Here is a 20,177-nt window from a genome sequence, read left to right on the forward strand (position 1 = left end):
TCAACTTCCCCAATATCTATTGGAACTCAAACTCTGCCAAGAGTGTAAGGTCCAAGAAATTGCTCCATTCCCTTGGGATTCAAGATTTCTTTAACAGATTGGAGAACTGGGTTAACAAAATGAATTTCAAAAGGGACAAATGTAAGGTTCTACACTTAGGCAGGAAGTACCAACTTCACAAATATAAGATGAAGCACACCTGTCTTACTAGGATCTAGCAATTATAGTGGAACTCAAGCTTCACTTGAGTGAAGAATGTGATGCAGTTTTTGCTGTGTGTGTTTAAACCAAATTCTTTATTGGTTTAATTAAATCTGTCTGTAAATTGCCTTGTTATTCCCTAGCACAGAAAGACAGGGAACATAAAAAATGCTACACAGCACAACGGTTTGATGTCCAACTCTCATTGCAGTGTTGTACCAAAATACTACCAGCAAATTCTGGCCTTGGTGTTTGCAGTCAAGGAAATCAACAAGAATTTCAATATATTACCTAATGTCACATTAGGATTCCACATCTTTGATAGTTACTTCAGTGAAAGGATGACCTACTGGGCCACTTTGGAGCTACTCTCTACACACTATAGATTTGTACCCAACTACCAGTGTGACAAACAGAAAAATCTGATGGCAGCCATAGGAGGAATTGACTTTGAGATTTCCCTCCACATGGCCACCATATTAGGTGTCTACAAGATTCCCCAGGTAAGAGACAAACATGGTGACTTCCCCTCATTCTTTCCTCTGTCCTGTTGAGAAAAGTTTTGCATTCCATAATAGCCCCCTTGACAATTTCAGATTGTATTCAATAAAAGCTTAAGGAGATGAATTGCACCACCTTCATCCATTTCCCAACCTGTGCATGTTATTCAGAGGGCATGAATGGAGCATTTTGCAGATATACCGTTGTACACACCTAGTCTATGTATGTAAACAGCTTGGTCTGCCAGCCTCAGGTAGACTCCAACCAGGATGAATTATGGAGGCTGCTCATCAGTCGCTTGTACATTACCTTAATTAATTTGACCTGGACAGTTTGGGGCTGTTGGGTGGCCTCAACGCAGAGAGAGCTTTTACATTGGTACCTCAAGTTACAAACGCCTCAGGTTACAAACTCCGCTAACCTGGAAGAGTTACCTTGAGTTGAGAACTTTGCCCCAGGATGAGAATGGAAATCGTGTGCCGGCAGAGCAGCAGCAACAAGGGGCCCCATTAGCGGAAGCACGCATCTAGTTAAGAACAGTTTCAGGTTAAGAACAGACCTCCAGAACAAATTAAGTTCATAACTAGAGGTACCACTATATTTTTTTATTTTATTCCACATGAAAACATGAAAGTACACTCTCACCCTTGAGCTGCCACCCAACTGGCCATTACTCCCTAGAAATCAGACTCCTCCTGCTGCCTATGGTGGCTGCTAAGAACAATTCTCTTTTGGGTTCTGCTCTGAGACATGCAGAACACACCTGGTCCTTGGGGAAGGAGGGGGCTCTGGCAAACTGTCCAGAGACAGCATGTCACTTGGCTGCTGTACTGTTTCCAACACATCTGACTCCTGTCTCTCTTCACTGCTACCTTGCTCCGGTTCAGCACCACCTGTTATTTCCCAGCTCCTTTTTCCTTCTCGGGTGTGACCTGTTTCAAACTACCCCACCATACTCTCCCCCCCCTCCTTCTCTCTGGAAGGTTCTTGGTTTGCTGCTCTCCACCACTTCTCCTCATCTGCCCAGCCCCTGACGGGCTTACAAAGCACAATTGTTTCGTCATTACTACCCACACATAATCAATGTTTCTACTGCATTAATGGGAAATCTGTTTCCTTTTAGCTCACTTATGGCTCATTTGCTCCAGAGGGTGCCAGTCAAAGCCAATCCACCTCCTTCTACAGGATGGTGCCCAATGAAGCCCACCAGTACACTGGGATTGTTGAGTTACTTCTGCAGTTTGGGTGGACATGGGTTGGGTTGCTCGTGGTAGAAAGTGAGAGTGGAGAGAAGTTTATGGAAATCCTGCAAACTCTGCTTCTCCAGAAAGGCATCTGCTTGGCCTTTTCAGAGAGAACTTCAAAAACCACATATTTTGAAGAGTATTACGACATGATACCCCAGTGGCTCCAATCCTATCACATTATTGCGGAAAGCAAAGCCAATGCTGTCGTTTTCTATGGAGAAGCCAAGTCCATGTTTTATTTGCAGGTATTGCTAGCGGCAGGGGAAGCGGAAAATGTGACATATTTGGCCAAGGTATGGATTATGACTGCTCAACTGGATTTCTCAGCAGTGGCCTTTCGAACGAGCCAGGATATGCAACCGTTTCATGGCTCCATATGCTTCACCATGCATTCAAATGAGGTGCAAGGATTCAAGAGCCTTCTTCGCTCCCTAAATCCTTTCATGGCAGGTGAAGATGGTTTTCTTCAGCAGTTCTGGCTCCAGACATTCTATTGTTTCTTTTCAAAATCTAGTACTGAGTTCAGTGAACCCTGCACAGGACAGGAGAAGCTGGACAGCCTCCCCTCGTCTGGCTTTGAGATGAGCCTGACTGGCCACAGCTACAGCATCTACAATGCTGTCTATGTTGTGGCACATGCTCTACATGATGCCATGTACAGATCCAGGGCAAAAGACAGAGGAGTTGTGAGAAGATGGAGACCGCAGCTTCAGAAATTGCAGCCTTGGCAGGTAATGGCTTCCTTTGGGGGGGGCAGTATATCTTTTAATTATTATTTCATTTTATATTGTTGATACAGCAAAGAGAACAATTTTAACAACAGACAAAAATCGAAAGATGAATAACCAAACTGTAAAATAGGCAGGTAGAATGTGTAGTTGCACGTGAGTTAAATAAAGACTTTAAAGTCCAGATTAAGTCCAATTTTATCAGATCACCATGCATAGTTCCAGATTTGCCAGGTTTGTGGGGAGTTGCTTTGAAAATTTGGTTCTGCTGTATTTGTCAAATCATATAAAAGGGGTCTGGAGGTTCTGGTCCTTGTCAAAATCTCAAATTATTTGTGATTATCTCTGTTATAGCTAGATTCCAGAGTGAGCGGTACAAAGTGTCCAGCATTAGATTTTGGGCTGTGTTCTATTGAGTTGCAATTACTATTAATGCTGCCAGTATGATCTTGCCAATTCTTTTGCCAATATATTTACGTTGGTATCATCAAAAATACACAGCAACATTCATTCTGGACCACAAACAATAGGTTTTTTTTAGTAATATTTATCATTTCTGTGAAAATGGGATACAACCCACTCACCTGAGCTTCAGCTCTTCAAAACTAGGCAGCTAGGTGCGATTATTGTCAATGGCAATTTCTATCTCAACTAGAGTCTTAACAGGAACACCTGTTTTGCCTGTTCCTCCCTCAGTCTCACCCTCTCTCCATTTTCCTGTTCTTTCATTCAACTTCATGCATGTTTGCATGATGATTTTTGGAAGTCCCGTTTGAGCTTTGAAATACTCACATATACAGTGTGGCTTAGTCTTATGCGGAGGGATCTACAGAGGACAGAGAGATCAAAATTTGCCATTATTATTGCTATTGCTATTGTTTTTTTTAATTACAGTATATGAAATATTGTATACTGCCTTGGAAGAGGCAATGGCAATTTAAAGGCGATGCTGGATGTAAGAGAGAGGGTTTACAGGGAGCAACCCCCCATCATAACGTTCACCTCTTCGGAGAGCAACAGTGGGAGCAGCGAGTCAGGGAGGGAGAATCAGGAAGTTCAGGAGGCAGTGCCAGGGCTTGACAGAGTCCCGGAGGCCCAACTGCAGCCGGAGACCATGGAAGGAGAGGCGGAGCTGAGTCCTTTGGAGGTTGAAGGGAGACGCGTACCCTCAATGCCAGAGTTGAGACGGTCCAGCACCCGTAGAGCCAGGGGGAGGCGCTTTGGGTTACCCCGTCTTAAATGCTGGGCTAGAAACCGCCAGAAGCCATTGCAGGCTTCTGACTCGGATTAAGCAGACATGATCACAGACATTTTTGCAGTGTAAATAGCTTGCACAATAAAACTCATAAAATCCAGACGATGTGGAGCGTGTTTACTTGGGAGTAGCCACCAACATCTCTGACACTGAACATAAGATAAGTTTGAGTTTTAAACAATTGTCCTTTTCCTGCCCTCTCGATGCAGCTCCACCCTTTTCTTAGGAGCGCCTCATTTAACAACAGTGTGGGAGAAGAAGTGTCTTTTAGTGAGAACAGGGAATTAGAAGCCGGATTCGATATTACCAACTTGGTCACTTTCCCAAATAACTCCTTCCTCAGAGTCAAGGTCGGAAGGGTGAATCTCCAGGCTGCTCCAACCAAGGGATTTTCCATCAATGAAGACAAAATGGTGTGGCACAGAAGTTTTCAACAGGTGGGGCATGATTTCAGCAAATTGCAACTCCAGTGTGTCCTAAATGTGATGCTTGCATCTTTGAAGCATAGCAGAGACATGGACCCTGTATTCTTTCTTGCTTGCTGTTTATGAAAACCTCTTGTGAATGTTGTGGGGCTCTGATGCCCTGAAGCAGGCCAGGCCATTGTTCATTATCATATGCTTGTTTGTTTATTGCATTTTTATTCCACCTTTCCTCCAAGGAGCTCAATGTCATGTGCCTACTTCCCGTTTTATTCTAACAACAACCCTGTAAGGTAGGTTAGACTGAGAGAAGCAGTGATTGGCCCAAGGTCACCCAATGAGTTTCATGGCCAAGTGGGGATTTAGACCCTGGTCTTCCACTTCCCTGTCTAGCACATTCTTTAAAGATTTCTAGGCCAGCAGAGAGTGTCACCAACTTCTTTGGTGAGAAAGCAAGGGGAGTTGAGCCTGGAGACAGACTAGGCAGACTTCTGCAGAGAATGCCTGGTTTGGTGGCTAGTCATACTAACAGGCCCGGCTCTAGGTGCAATCCCGGTGTCGGCGCCGGAGCGATCTCCGCGCTTCAGCGCCAGGGCGCCCGACCTGCTCGACACAGCCCGGCATACTAAAGATATAGCAGCAGAAGTCTGGAAGAGTCCAGGACTATCCTTGTTTTTGAGGCTGCTTAACTCGTGTTACAATTGTCTCTAGGCCTAGTGTATTTAGTCTGGGGTTCTCAGCCCCTGTAATGATCTTAAGCAGGCAAGCAAGCCCCGATAATAATATTAATTATTATCCGGCAGTTTTATGTTACGTTTATTTACAAAAACACACCCAGAGCTTGGCTTCTCGCCTGCTTGCATTGAAACTCCGCCCTGCTCACAGCAGGAAGGACTCCAGATTTTCCCCTTCCCCTTTTGACCTTCCGTTGCACTCTGACCCTGTCCAATCTCCAAGCACGAGAACTGAGAGGCTGGCCTTCCCACTTCCACTAGACACGCTGCCTGTTCTCTACTTCTCTGCTGGTTGCCTAGCAGCACTCTGACTGTCTTCTAACTCTCCCGCTTCTTGAAGGCTACTTGTGTCCTCTTTGTGAAGGGGGGGGTCAAGTTCCCCCTTTCTGGCTCTACCAGCCAGCTTTCGCTCGCAGAGCCGGCCTCTCTCTCACTTAGCTCAATTTCCACGTAGCTTTAGTCTGCAGAGCAGACTACTCTCAAACTTAGTTCAATTTCCAAGTCTGACTCTTCCCCTGTGCAAAAGCTGAAAGAACCTGACATTGTTTATGGTAAGGTAAAGGTAAAGGGACCCCTGACCATTAGGTCCAGTCGTGACCGACTCTAGGGTTGCGCGCTCATCTCGCATTATTGGCCGAGGGAGCCAGCGTATAGCTTCCAGGTCATGTGGCCAGCATGACAAAGCCCCTTCTGGCAAACCAGAGCAGCACATGGAAACACCGTTTACCTTCCCGCTATAGCGGTTCCTATTTATCTACTTGCATTTTGATGTGCTTTCGAACTGCTAGGTTGGCAGGAGCTGGGACCAAGCAACGGGAGCTCACCCCGTCACAGGGATTCGAACCGCCGACCTTCTGATCAGCAAGCCCTAGGCTCAGTGGTTTAACCACAGCGCCACCTGGGTCCTGGTAGCTGCTTATTTAAACCACTTAGTATGTTAAAACATTCTTTCAACTCTACTTTAAAACCTTTTGAATTTAATAAGAAGTGTATTTTTCCAAATTCCGAAATAATATTAGTTCTGTTCACGTGGACTCCCTCCCTGCCTCCCTTTTATTTCTATTTAAAATATATATATATTGAAATTGCCATAAATTCATTTTCAGAGTCACAAAAACATATTCTGTCTCATTGTTGTTTAGTCGTTTAGTCGTGTCCGACTCTTCGTGACCCCATGGACCATAGCACGCCAGGCACTCCTGTCTTCCACTGCCTCCCGCAGTTTGGTCAAACTCATGTTCGTAGCTTCGAGAACACTGTCCAACCATCTCGTCCTCTGTCGTCCCCTTCTCCTAATGCCCTCCATCTTTCCCAACATCAAGGTCTTTTCCAAGGATTCTTCTCTTCTCATGAGGTGGCCAAAGTATTGGAGCCTCAACTTCACGATCTGTCCTTCCAGTGAGCACTCAGGGCTGATTTCCTTAAGAATGGATAGGTTTGACCTTCTTGCAGTCCATGGGACTCTCAAGAGTCTCCTCCAGCACCATAATTCAAAAGCATCAATTCTTCGGCGATCAGCCTTCTTTATGGTCCAGCTCTCACTTCCATACATCACTACTGGGAAAACCATAGCTTTAACTATACGGACCTTTGTAGGCAAGGTGATGTCTCTGCTTTTTAAGATGCTGTCTAGGTTTGTCATTGCTTTTCTCCCAAGAAGCAGGCGTCTTTTAATTTCGTGACTGCTGTCACCATCTGCAGTGATCAAGGAGCCCAAGAAAGTAAAATCTCTCACTGCCTTCATTTCTTCCCCTTCTATTTGCCAGGAGGTGATGGGACCAGTGGCCATGATCTTGGTTTTTTGGATGTTGAGCTTCAGACAATATTTTGCGCTCTCCTCTTTCACCCTCATTAAAAGGTTCTTTAATTCCTCCTCACTTTCTGCCATCAAGGTTGTGTCATCTGCATATCTGAGGTTGCTGATATTTCTTCCGGCAATCTTAATTCCTGCTTGGGATTCATCTAGTCCAGCCTTTCGCATGATGAATTCTGCATATAAGTTAAATAAGCAGGGATACAATATACAACCTTGTCGTACTCCTTTCCCAATTTTGAACCAATCAGTTGTTCCATATCCAGTTCTAACTGTAGCTTCTTGTCCCACATAGAGATTTCTCAGGAGACAGATGAGGTGATCAGGCACTCCCATTTCTTTAAGAACTTGCCATAGTTTGCTGTGGTCGACACAGTCAAAGGCTTTTGCATAGTCAATGAAGCAGAAGTAGACGTTTTTCTGGAACTCTCTAGCTTTCTCCATAATCCAGCGCATGTTTGCTATTTGGTCTCTGGTTCCTCTGCCCCTTCGAAATCCAGCTTGCACTTCTGGGAGTTCTCGGTCCACATACTGCCTAAGCCTGCCTTGTAGAATTTTAAGCATAACCTTGCTAGCGTGTGAAATGAGCGCAATTGTGCGGTAGTTGGAGCATTCTTTGGCACTGCCCTTCTTTGGAATTGGGATGTAGACTGATCTTCTCCAATCCTCTGGCCATTGCTGAGTTTTCCAAACTTGCTGGCATATTGGGTGTAGCACCTTAACAGCATCATCTTTTAAAATTTTAAATAGTTCAGCTGGAATATCATCACTTCCACTGGCCTTGTTATTAGCAATGCTTTCTAAGGCCCATTTGACTTCACTCTCCAAGATGTCTGGCTCAAGGTCAGCAACCACACTACCTGAGGTGTACGAGACCTCCAGATCTTTCTGGTATAATCCCTCTGTGTATTCTTGCCACCTCTTCTTGATGTCTTCTGCTTCTGTTAGGTCCTTACCACTTTTGTCCTTTATTATGGTAATCTTTGTACGAAATGTTCCTTTCATATCTCCAATTTTCTTGAACAGATCTCTGGTTTTCCCCATTCTATTGTTTTCCTCTATTTCTTTGCATTGCTCATTTAAGAAGACCCTCTTGTCTCTCCTTGCTATTTTTTGGAAATCAGCATTCAGTTTCCTGTATCTTTCCCTATCTCCCTTGCATTTTGCTTGCCTCCTCTCCTCCGCTATTTGTAAGGCCTCGTTGGACAGCCAACGAGGCTGTCTGTCTCATTAGATGCCATTAAAGGCTGTTGACAGCTCATTGCTTTCAAAATTCTCTTAATATGCCATTTCTCCCACCCACTTGATCCCTTTATGGTTAATTCAAATTCACAGGTGCCACCCCTCTCTCAATGCAACAAAAAATGCCCTTCTGGTACTAGGAGAAAAAAGAAGGAAGGGGAGAAATTCTGCTGCTATGACTGTGATCCATGTTCAGAAGGCAAGATTTCACATCAGAAAGGTAGGAGACATTAGGTAGCTTTCAGATATGTGTCATATTAGATTTCCTGTGAAGCATCTGTAGCAGTGTGAAAGGTGTCACAATCGCTGCTATTGATGTACAGTCATACCTTGGTTTAAGTACGGTTTGGTTTGAGTACTTTCAGTTTAAGTACTCCGCGGACCTCTCTGGAACGGATTAATCCACTTTCCATTACTTTCAATGGGAAAGTTTGCTTCAGGTTAAGTATGCTTCAGGTTAAGTACAGATTTCTGGAACCAATTGTGTACTTAAACCGAGGTACCACTGTATTTGTGTTTTCCATGGTCATTGAACTTCACAGACTTGGAGCCCTTCATTGCAACCAGCTGATGGCACAGCAACGAGGCACAGCATTTTCAAAGAGGTGCTTTGCAAGCCCGAATGATCAGATGATGGTTGGGGTTTACAAAGCACACTTTTACCTGCCCTACACCTAACATCTGGGACGCATGTGGCGCTCTGGTTTAAACCACAGAGCCTAGGGCTTGTTGATCAGAAGGTCGGCGGTTTGAATCCTCACCACTGGGTGAGCTCCCATTGTTCGGTTCTAGCTCCTGCCCACCTAGCAGTTCAAAAGCACATCAAGGTGCAAGTAGAGAAATAGGTACTGCTCTGGCGGGAATGTAAATGGCATTTCTGTGTGCTGCTCTGGTTCACCAGAAGCGGCTTTGTCATGCTGGCCACATGACCTGGAAGCTGTCTGCGGGCAAACGGCGGATCCCTCAGTCTATAGAGCAAAATGAGCGACGCAACATCAGAGTCGTTCTCGACTGGACCTGGGTACCCTTACCTTTACCTTACACCTAACATCGGATATGTCATCAGATACAGGACTGGTAGGTGTAACTTGTTAAAATGGCCCCATGAACGAGAGGTCGTTTATCACTAGATTACCTGGGTGGTGATGGAGATTAGTTGGACCAGTGCACCTGCAGAGCACAGGCCTCCTACTGTCCTACACTTTCTTCCCATGCTAGTCACTCCTGTGTCTGAAAAGGATCGTCTCTCACACACCCAACTGAAAAGCCCCATACTGCCAGTAGGATACATACCTACTCTCAAGTGACACCCTTAAATGGAATCCTTTCTTCTTTTCAGACATGAATGACTGTGTTGGATGCTCAGAAGATCACTATCCAAACAAGAACCGAACACAATGCATTCCAAAGTTAATCAGCTTCTTGACGTTGGAAGAACCGCTTGGGATGAGCTTAGCTTTTGGTTCCGTTTTCTTCTCTTTACTCACAATTTTGTCCCTCGCCATCTTTAGGAGGCATCAGGACACACCGATTGTCAGGGCCAATAACCGGGACCTCACCTACGTTCTCCTCATCTCTCTCCTTCTCTGTTTTCTCTGTCCCCTCATCTTCCTCAGCCGACCAGACAGAGTGAGCTGCGTTCTCAGACAAATGGCTTTTGGTGTGGTTTTCACAGTGACTGTTTCTTGTGTGTTGGCCAAAACCATTACCGTTGTTCTGGCATTCATGGCCACCAAACCAGGATCCAGAATGAGAAAATGGGTGGGGAAAAGACTGGCAAGCTCCATTGTGTTGACTTGTACTATTATCCAAGCTGGTATTTGCACTGTGTGGCTGGGAACCTCTCCCCCATATCCCCATTTTGACAAGTGCTCTGTGATGGGAGAAATCATTCTGGAATGTAATGACGGGTCATCTGCCATGTTTTACTGTGTCCTGGGCTACATGGGCCTCCTGGCCATTGTCAGTTTCATTGTAGCATTTTTAGCCAGGAAACTGCCTGACAGCTTTAATGAGGCCAAATTCATCACCTTCAGCATGTTGTTGTTTTGTAGTGTTTGGATCTCCTTTGTTCCGGTCTACCTGAGCACCAAGGGGAAATACATGGTGGCTGTGGAGATCTTCTCCATCTTGGCCTCCAGTGCTGGCTTAATGGGCTCCATCTTTGCTCCCAAATGCTACATCATTGTGTTGAGGCCTGATCTGAACAGCAAGAAGCAGTTAATAAAGAAGAAATAAGAAAATATCTTGTTGTCACTATTTTTTGTTATGGGTAATGATTTTGCTGCTGACTCCATGACATAATTTTATTGTATTTGCTTGTTGAACTTTCTGTTTGCATTAAAATAAATAAATAAGCCATGTGTCGTCGTCCCCGAGATGTAGTCCTCACCTTTGGGGGCCCAAGGGCACATTTGGATAACTCAGGAACTCTTGTGGACACAAATACCCACCCACCCCCATTTCACAGAAGAAAGTGATGCCCAGAAACTCCACCTCCATCCTTTCTTATAACTTGAATCCATTGGTTTGGGGCCTACTCTCTGTAGCAGGAGACAAGCTTGCTGCATCTTCCATGTGACAGCCCTTGAAATATTTGAAGTTGGGTATCATATCTCCTCTCAGTCTCCTTTTTTCCAGGCTAAACATACCCAACTCCCTCAACTGTTGCTCATAAGGCTTGGTTTCCCACCCATCATCTTCCTGGTTGCCCTCCTCTGCACATGTTCAGCACACATCTTACCAGCTTTCTCACGAAAATATAATTTTTCAAAAGCTTGACTGAAATCAAGGTAGACTGAGGGATTATTCTGTGTGGATCATTGCAGCTTCACAGAGGATGTTGTCTTTGCTTCCAATGGACCAGCTGATGCAAAGGGAATCATTATTCTCTCCCCTGTTATTATCAATTACATGGTAATAATCTACTTCTGATTAGGCCTCCCTAGATTTCCAGGATTCAAGTCTAAAAAGAATTATAACCCTCTCTGCCATCCCAAGCAGATGCCAAGGTGCTTCTGACTCGTTTAGTGAGCTTTCCCCTGGAGTTGTATCCTAGGTCTTGGGAATTTAGCTGGTGCATATGGAGAATGCCATTTAAGGCAAGCTGCTGTGCTGAGGCTGTTTCTAGTGCCAATGCTGATTAGATGTCAACAGGGAAGTCTCTGCCTCGGAAAAAGTATGGCAGTGTTGATGCTGTTAATTTTCTCGCTGCTGCAAATGGCAAATCTGTCAAATGTCAATCGGAGCATCAATCACCTCCATATCCCACACAAGTACTATCAGCCAGGTGACCTTCTCATTGGTGCCCTTACTTCCCACATCCTGTCCTCTGTTGACTCTGAAACCTTCATACAATGGCCATCCATCCATCAGATTCTTAATCCATTGTAAGTATTTCAATTTTTCAATTCTCATGTGATATTAATTCCTAACCAAGTGGGCTCAGAAATGCATCCTATTTATTTTAGCTATGGGAATTTATTACTTATAGGGAGGGTTGCAAAATATCCCCCACCCCCCAGAACATAGGATCAATCTTAGACTTAACCCTCCCCACCACCTGAATTTTAACATCTAAAACGATCAAAGACTGACAATAAATTTCTAGTCTCTGGTTTATTCCAGTTTGTAGGAATGAGGTGGATTATCTAGGATCCAGCTTGGAAGCAAAGAAAGAGTAGTCTTCCAGTGAGATATGACATTATGACCTCCAAGCCAGATTGAAGATTTAGATTATGCCTTCCTAGAGTAGATTATGAAACAAGAGATAAAGTTGTCATAGGAGACCTCAACTTCCCCAATATCTATTGGAACTCAAACTCTGCCAAGACTGTAAGGTCCAAGAAATTGCTCCATTGCCTTGGGATTCAAGATTTCTTTAACCGATTGGAGAACTGGGTTAACAAAATGAATTTCAATAGGGACAAATGTAAGGTTCTGCACTTAGGCAGGAAGGACCAACTTCACAAATATAAGATGAAGGACACCTCTGGCTAGGATCTAGCAATCATAGTGGAACTCAAGCTTCACTTGAGTGAAGAATGTGATGCAGTTTTTGCTGTGTGTGTGTGTGTTTAAACCAAATTCTTTATTGGTTTAATTAAATCTGCCTGTAAACTGCCTTGTTATTCCCTAGCACAGAAAGGCAGGGAAGATAAGTTTCCTTAAACAGATCGATAAAAAATGCTACACAGCAAAACGGTTTGATGTCCAACTCTCATTGCAGTGTTGTACCAAAATACTATCAGCAAATTTTGGCCCTGGTCTTTGCAGTCAAGGAAATCAACAAGAATTCCAATATATTACCTAATGTCACATTAGGATTCCACATCTTTGATAGTTACTTCAGTGAAAGGATGACCTACTGGGCCACTTTGGAGCTACTCTCTACACACTATAGATTTGTACCCAACTACCAGTGTGACAAACAGAAAAATCTGATGGCAGTCATTGGGGGTCTTGACTTTGAGATTTCCCTCCACATGGCCGCTATCTTAGGTGTCTACAAGATTCCCCAGGTAAGAGACAAACATGGTGACTTCCCCTCATTCTTCTTTCCTGTGTCCTGTTGGTTAAAACTTATCTTCTTCCCGGCCGGGCTGGCACCTTTAACATTGTTAGACTCCTATCATTCTAACTGGAAAGTCTCCCCGTTTGAAAAGATAAGAAGCCTTGGACTCTCTCCGCAGATCTTGATTGAGGCAGGATACGAGAGAGCCAGGACTTTAATTCGCCAGCGTATCTGGGACGTAGAATTACAATGATGCCACATGAGCGAAATGATCAAATATTCAGTAATAAGGGACTATGGGAGAGGTTTCTCTCCAGCTAACTACCTATCTGTCAGAAATTAAGATACCCAAATACCCTCGTCAGATTAAATGTTCTCCCTTCTGCCTTACTACAGGGCAGATTTGAGGGTAAACCATATACAGCACGGGTCTGCCCTTGTGGCTCGATGGAGGTAGAAACTGCTTCACATGTACTATTACGTTGTCATCTGTATGAGGATATACGTTTGACTTTTATTACACCTGTTTTGCAAAAGTCCATGAAAGAATCCGAACACCATAGTTTAAAACTACTGCTAGAGGACAAGAATCCCAAGACTGCATTAAATGTAGCCAAATTTTGTGTGTCTGCAATCAATCGCAGGAAGCTAGTGGTATCCCATAATGATCAAACCCCTAAATGTTAATTACAGGGGGTACGCTAATAAGTAATTTCAAATTTTATATTTAAATCCTTGTTATATTCACACTGTCCTTGTATTTTTGATATGTTTTATGATCTGTGATATTGTGCGTGTTGATGCTGGTCTGCAACCGTATTAATAAAATCATTCATTCATTCACACCTGGTCCTTGGGGAAGGAGGGGGCTCTGGCAAACTGTCCAGAGACAGCATGTCACTTGGCTGCTGTACTGTTTCTAACACATCCGACTCCTGTCTCTCTTCACTGCTACCTTGCTCCGGTTCTTCACCACCTGTTAATTCAATTCAATTTTATTTACGGTCACAGACCAGCTCACATACAGAATAAAAAAAATCATAAAACTCAATGGTGTTGCATTAAAATTTACACGGCAGGGACGGTACACGTGTATATATTACAGCATTTAGAATATGTAAATTAAAACTGGGTCACTAAAATATAGCCTAAAATTGCCGTTGGGGCCCTTTATCATTGTGGTGACACCGCTTGTTCCCTGAGTTTTATGGCAGTCGCACAAAAATTGGCTACTTTTATTGTAATCTCAGGGTCCTTATCTTCTACAAGGAATTTTAGGCATTGGGATTCGGAGTCATTTGAGAAATTCTGCATAACAGGAGAAATGAAAACCCGGCGTTTGTCACTGTAGAAACGGCAGCGTAATGAAACGTGGGAGGCAGTTTCTACCTCCGACATACCGCAGGGACAGACTCGTTCCACATACGGTGGAACCTCAGTTTATGAACACCTCGGTTTATGAATTTTCAGTTTACGAACGCCGCAGACCCATCTGGAACGGATTAATTCACTTTCCATTACTTTCAATGGGAAAGTTCGCTTCAGTTTATGAACGCTTCAGTTTAAGTACTCTGCGGACCGTCTGGAACAGATTAATCCACTTTCCATTACTTTCAATGGGAAAGTTCGCTTCAGTTTATGAACGCTTCAGTTTATGAACAGACTTCCGGAACCAATTGTGTTCATAAACCGAGGTACCACTGTATGGTTTACTTGCGAATCTTCCCTGCAGTAAAGCAGATGGCAGTACATTAAATCTAACAAGGGTAAATGCCCATCTGTATTTAGGTACTGTATTTGTAATTTTGACAAATACTTTGCTGGGGAAAATCCTCTCCCATTATCTTTTATGGCTGGATGTTTATTCATCTCGCTCACATGGCATTGCAGTTCCACATCCAAAACTCATTGGCGGATTATTGCTCTTGCTTTCTCGTATCCCAGTAATGGCAAACCTATGACACATGTGTCAGACGTGACACGCAGAGCCCTCACTGCTGGCATGCGCCCCATCAGCCCATTCACACTGTTGTTGTCCCCCCCCCCATTTGTTCTCCCGCTCCTCCTACAGCTCGTCTCCACTAGAGCTTGTCTCCACTACAGTTTGTCTCCGCTGTTAAAACCCGGATCCTTTGTTGTTGCTGGTAGCCAGTGATTGGTTTTTAACCCTTTCTGTGCTGTTTTTTCTGGTGCTTTGGCAGACTATGATTGGGTGTAACAGTGTTAGTTTTTTAACCCGTTCTGTGCTGGGTTTTTTTTTGCGCTTTGGCAGACTATGTCGGTGCTGTGTGTTAGTTCCAGCGAAGGTATTATTCATCATTTATTTCTGTTCTCTTCCCCCCCCTAAAAGCTCAGCAGCTTTGGGGCACACACCCTAAAAACCTCCAAAACTTTGGTCAGCAGCTCCTTCCAAAAAAGCTCAATAGCTCTGGGCACTTTGTGATAAATAGGGGGTTTTTTTGTTTGGTTTGGTTAAATAATTAGTTTTTGGTTTATTAAATACAGTTATATATTACAATTATACATTTTTGTTATTTAAACTATATCGCAAAATTATGGGTTTTTTTCTCAAAGTGACACACCACCCGAGTTATGCTCGGTTTTTTGGCGAATTTTGACACACCAAGCTCAAAAGGTTGCCCATCACTGTCGTAGCCTGCAGCTATCAAGGCCTGTGGGGAGAATCCCAAGTCTCACCACCTGTTATTTCCCAGCTCCTTTTTCCTTCTCGGGTATGACCCGTCTCAAACCACCCCACCATACTCTCCCCCCCCCCTTCGTTCTCTCTGGAAGGTTCTTGGGGTGCTGCTCTCCACCACTCCTCCTCATCTGCCCAGTCCCTGACGGGCTTACTAAGACAGTGGGTCCAAAGCACAATTGTTTCATCATTACTACCCACACATAATCAATGTTTCTACTGCATTAACGGGAAATCTGTTTCCTTTTAGCTCACTTATGGCTCATTTGCTCCAGAGGGTGCCAGTCAAAGCCAATCCACCTCCTTCTACAGGATGGTGCCCAATGAAGCCCATCAGTACACTGGGATTGTTGAGTTACTTCTGCACTTTGGTTGGACTTGGGTTGGGTTGCTTGCGGTGGATAGTGAGAGTGGAGAGAAGTTTATGGAAATCCTGCAAACTCTGCTTTTCCAGAGAGGCATCTGCTTGGCCTTTTCAGAGAGAACTTCGAAAGGCACATATTTTGAAGAGTATTACGACATGATACCCCAGTGGCTCCAATCCTATCATGCTATTGCGGAAAGCAAAGCCAATGCTGTCGTTGTCTATGGAGAAGCCAAGTCCATGTTTTATTTGCAATTATCGCTAGCAGCAGGGGAAGCGGAAAATGTGACATCTTTGGCCAAGGTATGGATTATGACTGCTCAACTGGATTTCTCAGCAGTGGCCTTTCGAACGAGCCAGGATATGCGACCATTTCATGGCTCCATATGCTTCACCGTGCACTCAAATGAGGTGCAAGGATTCAAGACCCTTCTTCGCTCCCTAAATCCTTTCACGGCAGGTGATGATGGTTTTCTTCAGCAGTTCTGGCAACAGACATTCCATTGTTCCTTTCCAAATTCCATTGCTGAGTTCAGTGAAACCTGCACAGGACAGGAGAAGCTGGACAGCCTCCCCTCGTCTGGCTTTGAGATGAGCATGACTGGCCACAGCTACAGCATCTTCAATGCTGTCTATGTTGTGGCACATGCTCTACATGCCATGTTCCAGTCCTGGTCGAAAGACAGAGGAATTGTGAGAGGATGGAGACCGCAGCTTCAGAATTTGCAGCCTTGGCAGGTAATGGCACTCCCCCCGTATATCTTTTAATTATTATTTCATTTTATATTGTTGATAAAGCAAAGAGAACAATTTTAACAACAGACAAAAATCGAAAGATGAATAACCAAACTGTAAAATAGGCAGGTAGAATGTGTAGTTGCACGTGAGTTAAAAGACGCCTTTTTGGACACCACGAAGATAAAAATTTCTGGGTTTTCCTACTGGTTTCCCCGAGTAAAAGCAGTCAAAATCTGTGCCAACTACTTGGTGGAGATCACTGATCCCACCCTTTGGAGAGCTTTTACTATGGCGCGGTTTCAAACATTGCCAACTGCATATCTGACCGGTAGATTCACAAAAACCCCAGTAGAACATCGTTTATGCCCTTGCTTATGAAAATTAAAGAGGATCTTATACATTACCTCCTCTATTGCCCCATTTGATCGGGCTTTAGAGACGCAATGCTGCAAATTATACCCAACTCTATAATCAATCCTGAAGATAGAGTAAAATTTTTGTTAGTTGATGCAAACCCACGAATTAACCATGCGGTAGCGGTTTTTGTGATGAAGGCCATGAAAGCCAGGGAAAGATTTATGGATGACAATGTAAAGACCCCTTCATCGTCTGTTTAACTCGTTGCTTGTTTTCCTTCTCTTCCTGTTTTGTGGGATGAAGGTTTTGTTGGGATAGTATGCAATGAATTTTAATATTTTTAATTATTGTTGTGTTGATATTTGTGTACAGGCATGGTCCTCACAATAAACAGATTTGTTGTTGGGGGAAAAATAAAGACTTAAGTTCAATTTAATCGGATCACCAAGCATAGTTCCAGATTTGCCATGGTGTTTTGAAAATGTTGGTTCTGCTGTATGTGCTCTCTATTTTGTGCTGCATGCTCTACACCAGCGTTTCTCAACCGCTGTTCCGCGGCACACTAGTGTGCCGCAAGACGCTGGCTGGTGTGCCGCGACGTGCGGCGACGAGAAGGGCGATTTGCATTGTCACGTGCCTGGCGGCCGCCAATACACAGCACTGACCCACCGGAAAGCAATATTTCTCCTCCTCTTTCCCAAAGCTCAGTGCAAACGAGCCTGGCGGCCGCCAATACACACCACTGACCCGCCGGAAAGCAATATTTGGCAAGTGTTTCTTACAGTCATAATTACAATATAGGGCGGCACAGAGTTAAATTTTTTAACTTTTTTAATGGTGGTGTGCCTCGTGATTTTTTTCACGGAACAAGTGTGCCGTGGCCCAAAAAAGGTTGAGAAACACTGCTCTACACGATCTCATGGACAGACTCAGGGCAAAAGACAGGAATGGTGAGAGGCGGGAGACTTCAGCCTTGGCAGGTGGTAGCTTTCTTGAGACATTGTTCTTGCATTGTCATAAGATCTTAGAAATGAAATCAGGGGGCATGTCGAACAGTGTCCTGCAACCAAGCGAAGAAGATAACTCCCCAGGTATTTTTTTCTCTTCTAATTTTTTCAAATAGAGCAGAAGAAACACCCTCAGCTGTCCTTAACAATAAAGACAGGGCTTTTTATTTTTTCCAGTTCTGGCACCTCTCAGGTAGGCGCCATTGCCATTCTAAGAGAACGAGGGAAGTGTTCGTGGTGATTTCCAGCACCCTTTTTTTTCTAGAAAAGCAGCAATGAATAAAGATATTCCATTTGATCTTGTCTTAAACCTGTAAATTAATATAGGTTGTCCACTGTTGAAATAGGTAGCCAAATCAGATTGGTATCCAAATGTAGAAGGGGCCCTGATTCTACAATTCCATGAGTAATAATTACTAAAATTTAAATTTTTAAAATAGCAATGCAAACTATCTTATTGTAGATGGTGACGAGGTGGACCAATGAATTTGCTCAGTCTGCTCTCCAGGGGCTATCGGTTGGTGGGCAACTTTAAGGCCCCTGTTACTTTTCCTTCCACAGTGGACAGAAAAATATAAGAGAAATTTGAGGAGGAGGAGGAAGAGAGGAGGATTATTGCACTTTGTGAAATTTCTTTGTGGGAAGCCATGACTGTTGAAGTGATATAAAATGCTATCACTGTATGGTGCTGATATCTTGCTGGTTTTATATGCTTGACGGAGAGTGGCATGTAAAATCGGTCTTGTACTGAAGAAAGAGGTTGAAAAGCCCAGAAATAAATTTGGATTAGTAGCATCTAGAGCTGCAAATACTGATTTTAAGGGAAACAAAAGGAATTCAAGCCTTTGAACTGAAAGAAGTATCCAGCTTGACTGGGCTCTCCCTTTGGAAGTTTGCTTTAATCCCAGAACAACTAGGGATTATTATTATTATTATTATTATTATTATTATTATTATTATTATTATTTATACCCCGCCCATCTGGCTGAGTTTCCCCAGCCACTCTGGGTGGCTTACAACAGAACATTAGAATGAAACAATCTATTAAACATTAAAAGCTTCCCTAAAGAGTTTTAAAGGGTCCAATGCCATATATTTTGCAATAGGAAAGAAGTGTAATAACAAATCAGTTATTGTCAACTTAAATTATGGTTTTATATTGATATCTATGTGTTTAGTTCACTGATGAGCTATGTACCATCAAGCTGCTGGTTGCTTAATTAACATCTGGCGTGTAATTGCAAAAGTTAGATATTTAGGGAGAAAGGAGGCAACAACCATTGCTGTCGCTTGTGGTCTATATTTGGAATTGAAGTAATTCATGCTGGGTGAACTGATTACATTGATCCTTCACCAGAAATTAATAAGTGATATTCTTTGCCTATGCACTTGTGCCTTTCTGCCCCCAAAGCTAAGCATGAAAGGCCTGAATCTCCTTTGCAGACGCTATGATGGAAGTCACCTGACTGGGAGCATTGTGAACATCAGCCACAGGGTGGCAGGCTAATAGGAGGCAATGAGAGCTGCCTTTGCCAAGCAGGTATCAATCTGAGTGCCTTGCCCCTGGCAGAGCAATCTCCTACATCTGGTCCTGAGCCGATGGGACCTACTCATATTGAAATACTGCCCCTCAAACTTAGATTCAGATTAGGCCAAACTTAGATTCACAAAATGTTTAGGGGTATGCGTACCCCTGCGTCCCACCAGAAAAAAGCACTGTTTATATTGTTGCCCAAAGTGTAAAGAACAATTAATGTATGTTAATTAAGAATACTATGATTGATGTATTGAAATTCAACTCATGTAAGGGAACGAATGATCTCCCTTCTTAGTTTAAATTGGCTATGCAACATATCTGGAATGACGATAATTCATGCCATGTTTCTGCTCCTAAGGCTTGCTTATATAAGAATGTAATTAATTTGAAATATACTCGGAGTCGAGAGTGAATTTCATGCTCTTTATTCAGCTCATAGTCATCAAGGAGAAGAAGAGAAGAATGGCTCTTTCCCCAAAACCATCTGCTTATATACATTATTTACACAATGGGCCTTGCGTGATTGGCTACTTCAGGGCTACACCTGTGGGCCAATCAGGTTGTGGATTGACTTCTGCCTGCAGCCTGATTGGCTGCTCCTACAGGCCAATCAGGTTGCAGATTCACTTCTGCCAACTGCCTGATTGGCTGCTCCTGCAGGCCAATCAGGTTGCGGATTCACTTCCACCTGGAGTTGGATTGGGTAGCTGCTGCGGACCAATCAGACTGCTGATTCTGAATCCTATTGTTCTAGGATTCACCTCAGTACATAACACCATTGTCATTTGCTTTTGCCATTAGCATGAAAAGTAATCAGCTG

General features: G+C 43.7%; 1 protein-coding gene across 1 annotated transcript; it reads left to right on the forward strand.

Annotated features, from left to right (window-relative positions):
- Positions 1 to 9,484: 9,484 nt before the first annotated feature.
- Positions 9,485 to 10,381, forward strand: LOC118094584 (vomeronasal type-2 receptor 26-like). The gene has a single exon (XM_035135113.2). It carries the CDS (start codon positions 9,485 to 9,487, stop codon positions 10,379 to 10,381), a length of 897 nt encoding a protein of 298 aa, XP_034991004.2.
- The last annotated feature ends 9,796 nt before the right edge of the window (positions 10,382 to 20,177 follow it).

This window comes from Zootoca vivipara, chromosome 13, assembly GCF_963506605.1.
Source record: "Zootoca vivipara chromosome 13, rZooViv1.1, whole genome shotgun sequence".
NCBI lineage: Eukaryota > Metazoa > Chordata > Lepidosauria > Squamata > Lacertidae > Zootoca > Zootoca vivipara.

Coding starts and splice junctions, on each gene's coding strand:
- LOC118094584 (XM_035135113.2), top strand. CDS start 9,485: ATGAATGACTGTGTTGGATGCTCAGAAGATCACTATCCAAACAAGAAC.